We start from the raw sequence: 13,593 nt of genomic DNA, 5'->3' as shown, positions 1-13,593 counted from the left end.
CAATTGTTAGGGCGGAGACATGGGCATCTCGTCATTATATACAGATCTCTGTTCACAAATAGCAACACACACACACATCCCCCCATATCTTGACTTTTTAATCACAACTAAATCTCTACGCAGCACCGCGCAGAACTGTTTCCCGTGAACGTGTCATTTGAGCGTGCGTGAATGCATGAATCACGAAGAAGACGTGGCGTCAGCTTTTCCTCTGCTTCAACAAGCTACCGCTATCTAACGATTATTGAATGAGCACAAGTGATTTTCCAATCGCTACCCTTCCCGACAAAAATGATTTCTCTAACAGATTCACAGAGTAAGACCTTTGAATTTATAAATGACATGTTTAAAGCGTTGTTGTATCTTCTCTTTGTGAGCAGTCCTTCTAGCTAGCCAGGTTGAATGAATGGGATCAGTTGGGCCCATCGCCCTGTTTTATGAACGACCTATTATGAACTTATTTCACTGCTAGTTAAATCATGGGCGATAGCTAGTTACCTACCTACTCCTGCTCATAAAGTAACGGATGTGCAGACAAGAAAGAGTATATGGATGGATGCTTTAGGTGACAATCAATGTCAATGGAAACAATGTAGCTAGTTAGACTTTAATGTATAACATGTAAATAACATGATTAAGTCTACCTCTGATAAGCTTCCCAGTTAAGCATAAAAAACAATCAAGCAACCTAGAAAAGTGCTAAAATGTGCCCATATTAACATATGTAGCCTAAGAAACAAGGTCCATGAAGGCAATAACTTGCAGATGACATTCATATTCTGACTATCTCTGAAACTCACTTAGGTAATACCTTTGATACAGTGGTAGCAATACATGGTTATAACATCTACCGAAAAGACAGAAATGCCAACGGAGGCAGTGTTGCAGTCTATATTCAGAAGCACATTCCTGTAAAGCTTAGAGATGATCTAATGTTAAATAATGTTGAAGTAATATGGCTACAGGTTCATCTGCATCACCTAAAGCCCATTCTGGCGGGAAGCTGCTATAGACCACCAAGTGCTAACAGTCAGTATCTGGATAATATGTGTGAATTGCTTGATAATGTATGTGATATCAACAGAGAGGTATATTTTCTGTCCGATTAAAATATTGACTGGCTTTCATCAAGCTGCCCACACAGGAAAAAACTTTGAACTGTAACCTGTGCCTGCAACCAGGATCAGGTTGTCAGTCAAACTACCAGGGTAGTTACAAACAGCACAGGAATTAAATCATCAACATGTATTGGTCACATTTTTACTACCGCTACAGATATTTGCTTTAAAGCAGTATCCAAATCCATAGGATGTAGTGACCACAATATAATAGCCATATCTAGGAAAACCAAAGTTTCAAAGGCTGGGCCTAATATAGTGTATAAGAGGTCATACAAGAAGTTTTGTAGTGATTCATATGTTGATGATGTAAAGAATATTTGCTGGTCTGTGGTGTGTAATGAGGAGCAACCAGATGCTGCACTTGACACATTTATGAAACTACTTATTCCAGATACTAATAAGCACGCACCCATTAAGAAAATGACTGTTAAATCACCTTGGATTGATGAGGAATTGAAAAATTGTATGGTTGAGATGGATGAGGCAAAGGTATGGCAATTAAGTCTGGCAGCCCAACTGATTGGCAAACGTACTGCATATTAAGAAATCATGTGACTAAACTAAATAAAAATAAACTATACTATGAAACAAAGATAAATGATATAAAGAATGATAGCAAAAGCTTTGGGGCACCTTAAATTACATTATGGGGAAAAAAGCCAACTCGACTCCTTCATTTATTGAATCAGATAGTTCATTCATCACAAAGCCCACTGATATTGCAAACTACTTTAATGACTTTATCATTGGCAAGATAATAACATTTAGGGATGACATGCCAGCAACAAACGCTGACACTACACATCCAAGTATATCGGACCAAATTATGAAAGACAAGAATTGTACTTTTGAATTCCGTGAAGTCAGTGTGGAAGAGGTGAAAAAATGATTGTTGTTTATCAACAATGACAAGCCACCAGGGTCTGACAATCTAGATGGAAAATTACTGAGGATAATAGCAGATGATATTGTCGCTCCTATTTGCCACATATTCAATTTAATCCTACTAGAGAGCGTGTGCCCTCAGGCCTGGAGGGAAGCTAAAGTCATTCCGCTACCCAAGAATAGTAAAGCCCCCTTTACTTGCTCAAATAGCCGACAAATCAGCCTGTTGCCAGCATTTAGTAAACTTCTGGGAAAAATAGTTTGACAACAGAATTTCAGCATGCTTATAGGGAAGGATACTCAACAAGCACAGCACTTACACAAATTACTGATGATTGGCTGAGAGAAATGTATGATAAATAGATTGTGGGGGCTGTCTTGTTATAGACTTCAGTGCAGCTTTTGACACTATTGATCATACCCTGCTGCTGGAAAAACGTATGTGTTGTGGCTTTACATCCCTTGCTATAATGTGGATAAAACATTACTTGTCCAACAGAACACAGAGGGTGTTCTTTAATGGAAGCCTATCAAATATAATCCAGTTAGAATCAGGAATTCCCAAGGGCAGCTGTTTAGGACCCTTGCTTTTTTTCAATTTCTACTAATGACATGTCACTGACTTTGAGTAAAGCCCGAGTGCCTATGTATGCAGATGACTCAACACTATACACGTCAGCTACTACTGCGACTGAAATGATGGCAACACTCAACAAAGAGCTGCAGTTAGTTTCAGAGTGGGTGGCAAGGAATAAGTTAGCCCTAAATATTTCTACAACTAAAAGCATTGTATTTGGAACAAAACACTCACTAAACCCTAAATCTCAACTAAATCTTGTAATAAATCATGTGGAAATTGAGCACGTTGAGATGACTAAACTGCTTGGAGTAACACTAGATTGTAATCTGTCATGGTCAAAACATATTGATACAGTAGTAGCTAAGATAGGGAGAAGTCTGTCTATAATAAAGTGATGCGCTGCCTTCTTAACAACACTATCAACAAGGCAGGTCCTACAGGGCCTAGTTTTGTCGCACGTACTGTTCAGTCGTGTGGTCAGGTGCCACAAAAAAGGACTTAGGAATATTGCAATTGGCTCAGAACAGGGCAGCACGGCTGGCCCTTGGATGTACACAGAGAGCTAATATTAATAATACGCATGTCAATCTCTCCTGGCTGAAAGTGGAGGAGAGATTGACATCATCACTACTTTTATTTATGAGAGGTATTGCCTTGTTGAATGCACCAAGCTGTCTGTCTAAACTACTGGCACACAGCTCAAACACCCATGCATACCCCACAAGACATGCCACAAGAGGTCTCTTCACAGTCCCCAAGTCCAGAACAGACTATGGGAGGCACACAGTACTACATAGAGCCATGACTACGTGGAACACTTTTCCACATCAAGTAACTGACACAAGCAGTAAAATTAGATTTAAAAAACACCTTGTTGAACAGCGGGGACTGTGAAGCAACACAAACATTGGCACAGAGACATGCATACACACACATACGATAACATGCGCACTATACATACACATAGATTTAGTACTGTAGATTTGTGGTAGTGGTGTAGGGGCCTGAGGGCACACAGTGTGTTGTGAAATCTGTGAATGTATTGTAATGTTTTAAAATTGTATAAACTGCCTCAATTTAGCTGGACCGCAAGGAAGAGTAGCTGCTGCTTTGGCAGCAGCTAATGGGGATCCATAATAAATAAAAATGTATTGACTTCTAATTTTGGCTCCACAGAAATCGGGATGGGGTTGACAGGCTTTGGCGTGTTCTTCCTCTTCTTTGGGATGATCCTGTTTTTTGACAAAGCTCTTCTTGCCATTGGAAATGTGAGTTATAGCCTACTGCATAATCATAATGTTTGCGATAGATGCCCTGCTACATGTATGTGCACCTTTTTTCACGAGAATGATCCCAAATGTACCCCTTATCGGCTGTTTACGTTTTACTCATTTAGCAGACGCCCTTCTCCAGAACGATTTACAGTAGTGGCTGCATACTTTTTCATATTTTTTCCCCCCCTCATACTGGTCCTCCGTGGGAATCGAACCCACAACCCTGGCATTGCAAGCGCCATGCTCTACGGGACTGGCGTTTACACTATACAAGCAGCCAAACCCTAATGACGCTGGGCCAATTGTGCGCCACCCTATGGGACCAATCACGTCCGGTTGTGATAGACTGGAATCGAACCAGGGTCTGTAGTGACGCCTCTAGCACTGAGATGCAGTGCCTTAGAGTGCTGCGCCACTCAAATCAAATTTTATTTGTCACATGTGCCAAATAGAGTTAAATGCTTACTTACATGCCCTTAACCAACAATGCAGTTTTAAGAAAATACTTTTTTTTTGTAAGACATAAGAATAACAAATAATTAAAGAGCAGCAGTAAATAGCAATAGCGTGGCTATATACAGGGGGTACCGGGACAGAGTCAATGAGCGGGGGCACTGGTGTCGAGGTAATATGTACATGTAGGTAGAGTTATTCAAGTGACTTATGCATAGTTGTTTTGTTTTTTTTTGCCCCCTTTTTCTCCCCAATTTCGTGGTATCCAATTGTTTTAGTAGTTACTATCTTGTCTCATCGCTACAACTCCCGTACGGGCTCGGGAGAGACCAAGGTTAAAAGTCATGCGTCCTCCGATACACAACCCAACCAAGCCGCACTGCTTCTTAACACAGTGAGCATCCAACCCGGAAGCCAGCCGCACCAATGTGTCGGAGAAAACACCTTGCACCTGGCAACCTTAGTTAGCGCGCACTGCGCCCGGCCCGTCACAGGAGGGCCGGGCGCGTGATGAGACAAACATATCCATACCGGCCAAGCCCTCCCTAACCCGGATGACGCTAGGCCAATTGTGTGTCGCCCCACGGACCTCCCGGTCGCGGCCGGTTACGACAGAACCTGGGCGCGAACCCAGAATCTCTGGTGGCACAGCCCTAGACCACTGTGCCACCTAGGAGACACAGCGTGTGTAAATGTAGAAGAGTAGGGAGGTAGGAAATAAATAGGCCATAGAGACTAAATAATTTCAATTTAGCATTAGTACTGGAGTGATATATGTGCAGATGATGATGTGCAAGTAGAGATACTGGGGTACAAAAGAGTAAAAGGGTAAGTAATAATATGGGGATGAGGTAGTTGGGTGTGCTATTTACAGATTGACTGTGTACAGGTACAGTGATCAGTAAGTTGCTCTGACAATTGATGCTTAAAGTTAGAGAGGGAGATTTAAGACTCCAGCTTCAGTGATTTTTGCCATTCGTTCCAGTCATTGGCAGCAGAGAACTGGAAGGAAAAGCGGCCAAAGTAAGTGTTGGCTTTGGGGGTGACCAGTGAAATATACCTGCTGGAGCGTGTGGTACGGGTGGTTTTGCTATGGTGACCAGGGAGCTGAGATAAGGTGGGGCTTTACCTAACAATGACTTATAGATGACCTGGAGCCAGTGAGTTTGGCAATGAATATGTAGTGTGGGTCGGCCAACAAGAGCATACAGGTCGCAGTGGTGGGTAGTATATGGGGCTTTGGTGACAAAACGTATGGCACTGTGATAGACTACATCCAATTTGCTGAGTAGAGTGTTGGGGGCTATTTTGTAAATGACATCGCCGAAGTCAAGGATTGGTAGGACAGTCAGTTTTACAAGGGTATGTTTGGCAGCATGAGTGAAGGAGGCTTTGTTGCGAAATAGGAAGAAGCCTATTCTAGATTTAATTTTGGATTGGAGATGCTTAATGTAAGTCTGGAAGGAGAGTTTACAGTCTAACCAGACACCTAGGTATTTGTAGTTGTCCACATGTTCTCGGTCAGAACCGTCCAGAGTAGTGATGCTAGTCAGGCGGGAGGGTGCAGGCAGCAATCGGTTGAAGAGCATGCACTTAGTTTTACTAGCAATTCAAATCAGTTGGAGGCCACGGAAGGAGTGTTGTATGGCGTTGAAGCTTGTTTGGAGGTTTGTTAGCAGTGTCCAAAGAAGGGCCAGATGTATGCAGAATGGTGTCGTCTGCGTAGAGGTGGATCAGAGACTCACCTGCAGCAAGAGCAACATCATTGATATATACAGAGAAAATAGTCGGCCTGAGAATTGAACCCTGTGGCAGCCCCATAGAGACTGCCAGAGGTCCGGACAACAGGCCCTCCGATTTGACACACTGAACTCTATCTGAGAAGTAGTTGGTGAACCAGGCGAGGCAGTCATTTGAGAAGCCAATGCTATTGAGTCTGCCGGTAAGAATGCAATGATTGACAGAGTCGAAAGCCTCGGCCAGGTCGATGAAAACGGCTGCACAGTACTGTCTTTTATCGATGATATCATTAGGGACCTTGAGCGTGGCTGAGGTGCACCCATGACCAGCTCGGAAACCAGATTGCATAGCAGAGAAGGTATGGTGGGATTCGAAATGGTTGGTGATATGTTTGTTAACTTGGCTTTCGAAGATTTTAGAAAGGCAGGGCAGGATGGATATAGGTTTATAACAGTTTGGGTCTAGAGTGTCTCCCCCTTTGAAGAGGGGTATCTCAGACAATATGAAAGAGAGGTTGAATAGGCTAGTAATAGGGATAGCGATCATTTTAGAAAGAGAGGGTCCAGATTGTCTAGCCCAGCTGATTTGTAGGGATCCAGATTTTGCAGCTCTTTCAGAACATCAGCTTTTTGGGTGAAGGAGAAGTGGGGTGGGGGGTGCTGCAACTTGCTACAGGGGGTGCTGAGATGTTGGCTGGAGTAGGGGTAACCAGGTGGAAAGCATGGCCAGCCGTAGAAAAATTCTTATTGAAATTAGCGATTATCGTAGATTTATCGGTGGTGACAGTGTTTCCTATCCTCAATGCAGTGGGCAGCTGGGAGGAGGTGCTCTTATTCTCCATGGACTTTACAGTGTCCCAAAACTTTTTGGAATTAGTGCTACAGGAAGCAATTTTATGTTTGAAAAAGCTAGCCTTAGCTTAGCTTTCCTAACTGACTGATTATATTGGTTCCTGACTTTGTTGCATAAAGTTGTATATCAAGGGTGCTTTTCGATGCTAATGCAGAATGTCACAGGATGTGTTTGTGCTGGTCAAGGGCAGTCAAGTCTGGGGTGAACCAAGGGCTATATCTGTTCTTAGTTCTACATTTTTTGAAAGGGGCATGCTTATTTAAGATGGTGAGGAAATTACTTTTAAAGAACGACCAGGCATCCTCGACTGACGCGATGAGGTCAATATCCTTCCAGGATACCCGGGTCAGGTCGATTATAAAGGCCTGCTCGCTGAAGTGTTTAAGGGAGCGTTTGACAGTGATGAGGGGTGGTCGTTTGACCGTAGACCCATTACGCATTCAGGCAATGAGGCAGTGATCGCTGAGATCCTGGTTGAAGACAGCAGAGGTGTATTTAGAGGGCATGTTGGTCAGGATGATATCTAAGAGGGTGCCCATGGTTACGGATGTAGGGTTGTACCTGGTAGGTTCCTTGATAATTTGTGTGAGATTGAGGGCAACTAGCTTAGATTGTAGGACGGCCGGGGTGTTAAGCATGTTCCAGTTTAGGTCACCTAACAGTACGAACTCTTAAGATAGATAGGGGGCGATCAATTCACATTTGGTGTCCCGGGCACAGCTGGGGGCTGAAGGGGGTCTATAACAAGCGGCAACGGTGAGAGACTTGTTCATGGAAAGGTGGATTTTTAAAAGTAGAAGTTTGAATTGTTTGTGCACAGACCTGGATAGTATGACAGAACACAGCATGCTATCTCTGCAGTAGATTGCAACTCCCCCCCTTTTGGCGGTTCTATCTTGACGGAAAATGTTATAGTTAGGGATGGACATTTCTGGATTTTTGGTGGCCTTCCTAAGCTAGGATTCAGACATGGCTAGGACATCCGGGTTGGCAGAGTGTGCTAAAGCAGTGAATAAAGCTAACTTAGTGAGGAGGCTTCTAATGTTAACATGCATGAAACCAAAGGCTTTTACGGTTACAGAAGTCAGCAAATAAGAGCGCCTGGGGAATGGGAGTGATCCTGGGAGCTGCAGGGCCTGGGCTAACCTCTATATCACCAGAGGAACAAAGGAGGAGTAGGATAAGAGTACAGCTGAAGGCTAAAAGAACTGGTCGTCTAGTGCGTTCGGAACAGAGAGTAAAAGGAGCAGATTTCTTGGCACGGAAGAATAGATTCAAGGCATAATGTACAGACAAGGGTATGGTAGGATGTGAGTACAGTGGAGGTAAACCTAGGCATTGAGTTGCGATGAGAGAGGTTTTGTCTCTAGAGGGACCATTTAAGCCAGGTGAGGTAACCGCATGTGTGGGGGGTGGAACAAAATGGCCAGCTAAGGCATATTCAGCAGGGCTAGAGGCTCTACAGTGAAATAAGACAAAAATCACTAACCAAAACAGCAATAGACAAGGCATATTGACATTAGGGATAGCAGTCCGATATGCTCTGGGTTGATATCGCGCTGTGCAGACTGGTAGGAATTGGCCAGGCTGAGGCTGGCTGATGTCCGAGTTAACGGTGATGACCGCTAGCAGTGGTTAACTGACTACTAGCTAGTAGCTAGTTAGCTGGCTAGCTTCTGAAGTGGGTTATGGTTCAAAAGTATGAAAAATAGCAGATCCATACCACATTGGGTGAGGCGGGTTGCAGGAGAGTATGTTCATGTACAAATTATATACAAAGAATACGATATATACACGGGACAAGGGGCAGCAGGGTATCCTAGTGGTTAGATCGTTGGACTTGAAACCGAAAGGTTGCAAGTTCATATCCCCGAGCTGACAAGGTACAAACCTGTCATTCTGCCCCTGAACAGGCAGTTAATCCACTAGGCCGTCATTGAAAATAAGAATGTGATCTCAACTGACTTGCCTAGTTAAATAAAAGGTAAACTAAAAGGAAACACGAAACAGATCTTGTTGGAAACAAACATCATTATGTTGTCATCCCAAGTTACATGTATTTATTTTCCAAGTTATAGCACACGATATTGTACGTACAGCAAGAGATTGCTCTGCTTTGTGTTTTTTAATTTTTGCCATGGAAAGAATATTGCGATGGTATCGTCACAGCCCTATTTACACACAGATGGGAAAAACTGATGTGCATTTATAGTAATGTTTGTAAAACAAGAACTGTATTACTTGTAAGACATTTGGAATGTTGCGCAATGTAATTTAAATATTTTGTCACGAGTCTTTTAACCAAAATATCACAGATGAGACATTTTTAGCTGCCCCTTTAAGGTTACTGTGGTAACGGGGCCATTCCAGTCATCACGTGTAGTGCCTGTGAGAATCTGAGGGACGGGGCAAGTTAAAGTGGATCACTTTGGTCAAGTAATTGACCATCGTTGGTCACCACCTTTCAAAGTGTGTTGCATTATGGTTATAAAAACTGTCCGGCTTGCGACTCCAAAACTTTACAAAAATCATGTGATCAAAGGTCATGAAGTTGCTTCTCATTGTGTGGAGCACAATGTGCCAACCAGTCATTATGGTGCTTTTGTTTGACTCACGTGAGTGTGGCAAAATACATGACTAAAACAGGAACCAACTTTGTCATATCTTAAAGCTACAGGTGATACAAATGAAAAGTGATATTTGAGACCTTTCTAGTCTAACCAATGAATTATACACACGCTATGATTCCAGTATATTTCCAGGGTATAGAAAAGTTTATTTTGACATTTATACAGACAGACATTGATAAACAATAGCAGCTGTGTTGACATTGCCATGTTGATCTGAGCCTAGCTGTTGGAAAACCACTACATTGTCCGACTTTCGGCTGTGGCAGATGCACCTTTCCTGACTTCACTCCTTGACTTTCGTCTACAGTGGGTTTGCTTTCGCCTTACCACTCAAATGAGCCCACACTCTTTTCACGCCACTTTGATTTCAAAGGGATTTTCATAGCCAGTTAGGAGAGCATTTTCCCTAACCTTAACCTCAGTCTCCTAATCTGCTACATAAATTCTCCTAATCTACTATGAAAAAGTGGCGTGAAATGAGCGTTTCCCGAGAATCTGACTAGTAGCCGAGGACGTTTCTTCTTCGCTAGCACTAGAAGCAAACTCAAACATTTAAAAAAACTAGTATGTAAAGAAAATGTAAAGAGCCAAGAAACAAGAGGACAAAGTCTCACTTTAGTAAGCTTTTGAGTAAATTAGACCCATTTTATGCCTGTGCGCATTTCTTCTAAAAACAAATCTTTCAGCACTTCACTCACAGTGCGCACGGCCCCTCAGCCAGGCATTGTTGCTGTGCGAGGTGAGATATAACGTTACGATTCATAGTTCTTTGTGCAAATACAATATAATAAAACAAAATGGCAAAAATACTTTGAAAACAGCTACTGCAGCATTTATTTTTCTACAGTATAAATCACAACTCGCATGTGCTCATATTTGACTTTTGAATATTCTTATGAAATGCTCACACTATAGATCCCTTAGTGTGACCACCTGCCAATGTGGCTGGTGAATTAGATTTTCTACCTGCCAATGACAAAATCTGTTAATTTTAGGCCCTGGTTGTGGAGGGCTTTGATGATTATCTGTTGTATTGCACTGCCTACTAAGCTACAGTACTAGTACTATCAGTGTCTCTGAACAGACCCCTGTTTTAGGACTTGACTAGATGGTACGTGTCCTCCAGTCGTTTACATAGCTAAATTAAGTGAAATGACATACTGTACTGCACTAGCCTTGCATCCAAAATGCTTTCACTACTACGTTTCACCGTTGAAGTAAAACGGCAGTGAGATGAAGCTAAATCAATTTGGATGCCGCCAGGCTAGTAGTGCAGCATACTGTCATGGGATTCTAAAAATCCTCTAACCTTTATTTCTCACCCCTGTGTTTGTGTGTCAGATATTGTTTGTAGCAGGCCTGTCCTTTGTCATCGGTTTGGAGCGTACCTTCAAATTCTTCTTCCAGAGACACAAATTTAAAGCCACAAGTTTCTTCCTGGGAGGGGTGCTGGTGGTTCTGATTGGCTGGCCTATCATTGGAGTGGTTCTGGAGATCTATGGATTCTTCCTCTTATTCAGGTCAGTTGGGTCTGAAATGGACAGTTAGCCAAACATTTGAACCAACTTGTTTTTTGGCCATGTTTTTTTCTTGATTCCCTGTTTCCTCTCTCAAAACCTCAGAGAAGCAAGGAGAACATTGGAGGAGAAGGAACCTCAGATCTTCTCCAATGCTCTCCTGCTTCCCTCTAACATTTTGTGAAGTAGGTGAGGGAACAGGATTTGAAAAATCAATAAATACTTTTGAGATTCACCCCAAATGTCATTCTTCTCTTTCCCAGGGGCTTCTTCCCAGTGGCAGTAGGCTTCATCAGGAGGTTGCCTGTCCTCGGGTCCATACTGAACCTCCCAGGGATTAGTGGAGTAAGTATCTCAAGTTCCATGTGTAATACCATGTGTAATGTGATAAAGTTCATAGAATTGCCAAAGTCAGCTGTTTCCATCTCTTTGCGCCTTGCACCATTGCCATTTGTCTCCAGGGGCAAGTTTTCTACACACAAATTAAGCCTAGTCCTGAACAACAACAAAAAACACTTTCAATTAAGAGTATTAATTGAGCTTGCTTTTTAGTCCAGGACTAGGCTTAATCTGTGTCCGGCGAACCACCCTTAAATGACAAAGATTGTGGTTTTCTGATAATACATTTGTATCTTTTTTTCAGTTTGTGGACAAAGTCGGCGAGAGCAACAATATGGTATAACAGTGAACATCTTTGGATTGGAGGATATGAAATGGCTTTACTCTATTTATAATAGTTTATATTGGTGACTTTTCTCTACTGGTCAACTCCTAGCCAAGACCACCCCCTTGTTAAAGGTCAAAGCTGTGAATCAGAAACCTCTTTCTGTTCAAAGGAAAACAATGTTTCTTTGGGCAGGCATATGAATACAACTGGTATCGTGAAGTTTCCTTTGACGGAAATGGTCTCATAACCTGGTTGCCATCAATGGACAATTGTTACTAAGGGACTACTTTATTTCAAGGCCCAATGGATGAATTGGGCCCTTTTTGTGTCACTACCCGTTCTTGATCGACTGATTATGATGATTGACGTGACTGAACCAACCACGGGATTGGACATCGCTATGGAGGAGAAGTCTTGAATCTGTTACAGCAGTCTTTCTTCTAGAATGTTGTCTGTACAGTCAGAGAAGTGTTTTGGTTACCTTGATGAAGAGTTTCTGGAATTTTTGTATGGCTGTTTAGAGTTGTGTTACACCTGGGTACTGTTCAGGAGGATGTAGCTTTACAGAACATTCAGATATTGTGTAGAACAGATATGATTGTCAGATAGTGAATTATGTCAGCTGTATTTATTCCATTTCTATCTGAAATGTTCAGAATGTTTTGCATCACTAAATACTAAGCTGTTGAAGATGAATTGCCCTGTGCGCACAACGGGTCACAAATGGGTACATTCATTTAAGCTAGTCCAGGACACCAGGTGAGTTGAATTTACACATTTTAAACTATTCCTTCCTAAAGTGAAAATGTCCACCCACCTGGGGCACTGGGCGAGCTAAAACGAATGCATCCAATGCTACAGATGTCTCCACAACCCAGATATTGATGGTCTCACAGCAGCTGGGGTTTGTCACTTTCTACTTAATTTATTAAGAGGTCTGTCAGAGAGATGTTTTACTCAAATGTATCTTTTGTAAATACATACTTGAAATAGTGTGTTTTAAAAACAAATGTGCCTGACAATTTTTTTTTTGCACAAAATTCAGATTAAAATTCAGTTGCCCATTATTTTGGTTACCATGACTACAATAAACATTTGTGACTTAGGAAGAGGGGTCTCAAAGGAACATAGGGGGTTTAAAGTGTGTCAGTCCCCAGATCTCAACCCAATTCAACACTTATGGGAGATTCCGGGGCGGCACCTGAGACAGTTTTCCCCATCATCAATAAAACACACAATTATGGAATTTCTCGTGGAAGAATAGTGTCGCATCCCCTCAATAGAGTTCCAGATACTTGTAGAATCTATGCTAGCCTCTGGTTTTCAGGGGATTTAGTTTCAGGCTTCCCCCCCCCCCCCACCTGGCTACGTTAAGCATTGAAGCGGTTCTGGTGACCCGTGCTGGCTCAAACTCACTATTAAGACACTTGATGGTTCCTTTATTTTGGCAGTTACCTGTAATTTGAAATCGGACATTCAAGGAATTGTCAAGATTTGCAAATTGAACACAGACAACCTGTGAAAACAATCATCCACCTGCCTCAATGCCAATGTATTCATTCTGAGAAAATACGAATAGGAAATAATTATGGGAGGGGGGATCTAACAAAACATAGGCCACATTGATCAACCGCCCTTAGGTCCACACATTCTCAAACAGAAACGTGTCTTCCTCGTCAAACTAACGATGCCTTCGGGGTCAACTAACAGGCATTCACACCGAGCGAGTAGGAAACATTTTTGGTCTCGTGCACCAGTGTACAGAGCGGTTAGAATACACCCCCGTGATCATTAGGAAGAACACACTGTAATCCATGTATAACACGGGTTATACATGCTGTGAAAGAGAGTGACCCGGCTCTACGTATTTGCTG

At 42.5% G+C, this 13,593-nt stretch overlaps 1 protein-coding gene across 1 annotated transcript; it reads left to right on the top strand.

Moving 5' to 3' along the window:
• Nucleotides 1-91: 91 nt before the first annotated feature.
• LOC109889666 (vesicle transport protein GOT1B) lies at nt 92-12,965 on the top strand. Its single transcript, XM_020481255.2, has 5 exons — nt 92-316; nt 3,763-3,854; nt 10,877-11,055; nt 11,316-11,397; nt 11,696-12,965. Exons 1-5 carry the CDS (start codon nt 292-294, stop codon nt 11,732-11,734), a joined length of 417 nt encoding a protein of 138 aa, XP_020336844.1. The 5' UTR covers nt 92-291; the 3' UTR covers nt 11,735-12,965.
• Nucleotides 12,966-13,593: the final 628 nt, after the last annotated feature.

This window comes from Oncorhynchus kisutch, linkage group LG4 (assembly GCF_002021735.2).
Source record: "Oncorhynchus kisutch isolate 150728-3 linkage group LG4, Okis_V2, whole genome shotgun sequence".
Taxonomy (NCBI): Eukaryota; Metazoa; Chordata; class Actinopteri; order Salmoniformes; family Salmonidae; genus Oncorhynchus; species Oncorhynchus kisutch.
This window is presented reverse-complemented; position numbering and strand designations above follow the sequence as displayed.

Bases quoted from the DNA above. Each gene is read 5' to 3' on its own strand.
- LOC109889666 (XM_020481255.2), top strand. From the start codon at position 292: ATGATTTCTCTAACAGATTCACAGA. The intron at 317-3,762 runs GTAAGACCTTTG...TTGGCTCCACAG, and splicing joins TTCTCTAACAGATTCACAGA to AAATCGGGATGGGGTTGACA. The intron at 11,056-11,315 runs GTCAGTTGGGTC...TCTCTTTCCCAG, and splicing joins GGATTCTTCCTCTTATTCAG to GGGCTTCTTCCCAGTGGCAG.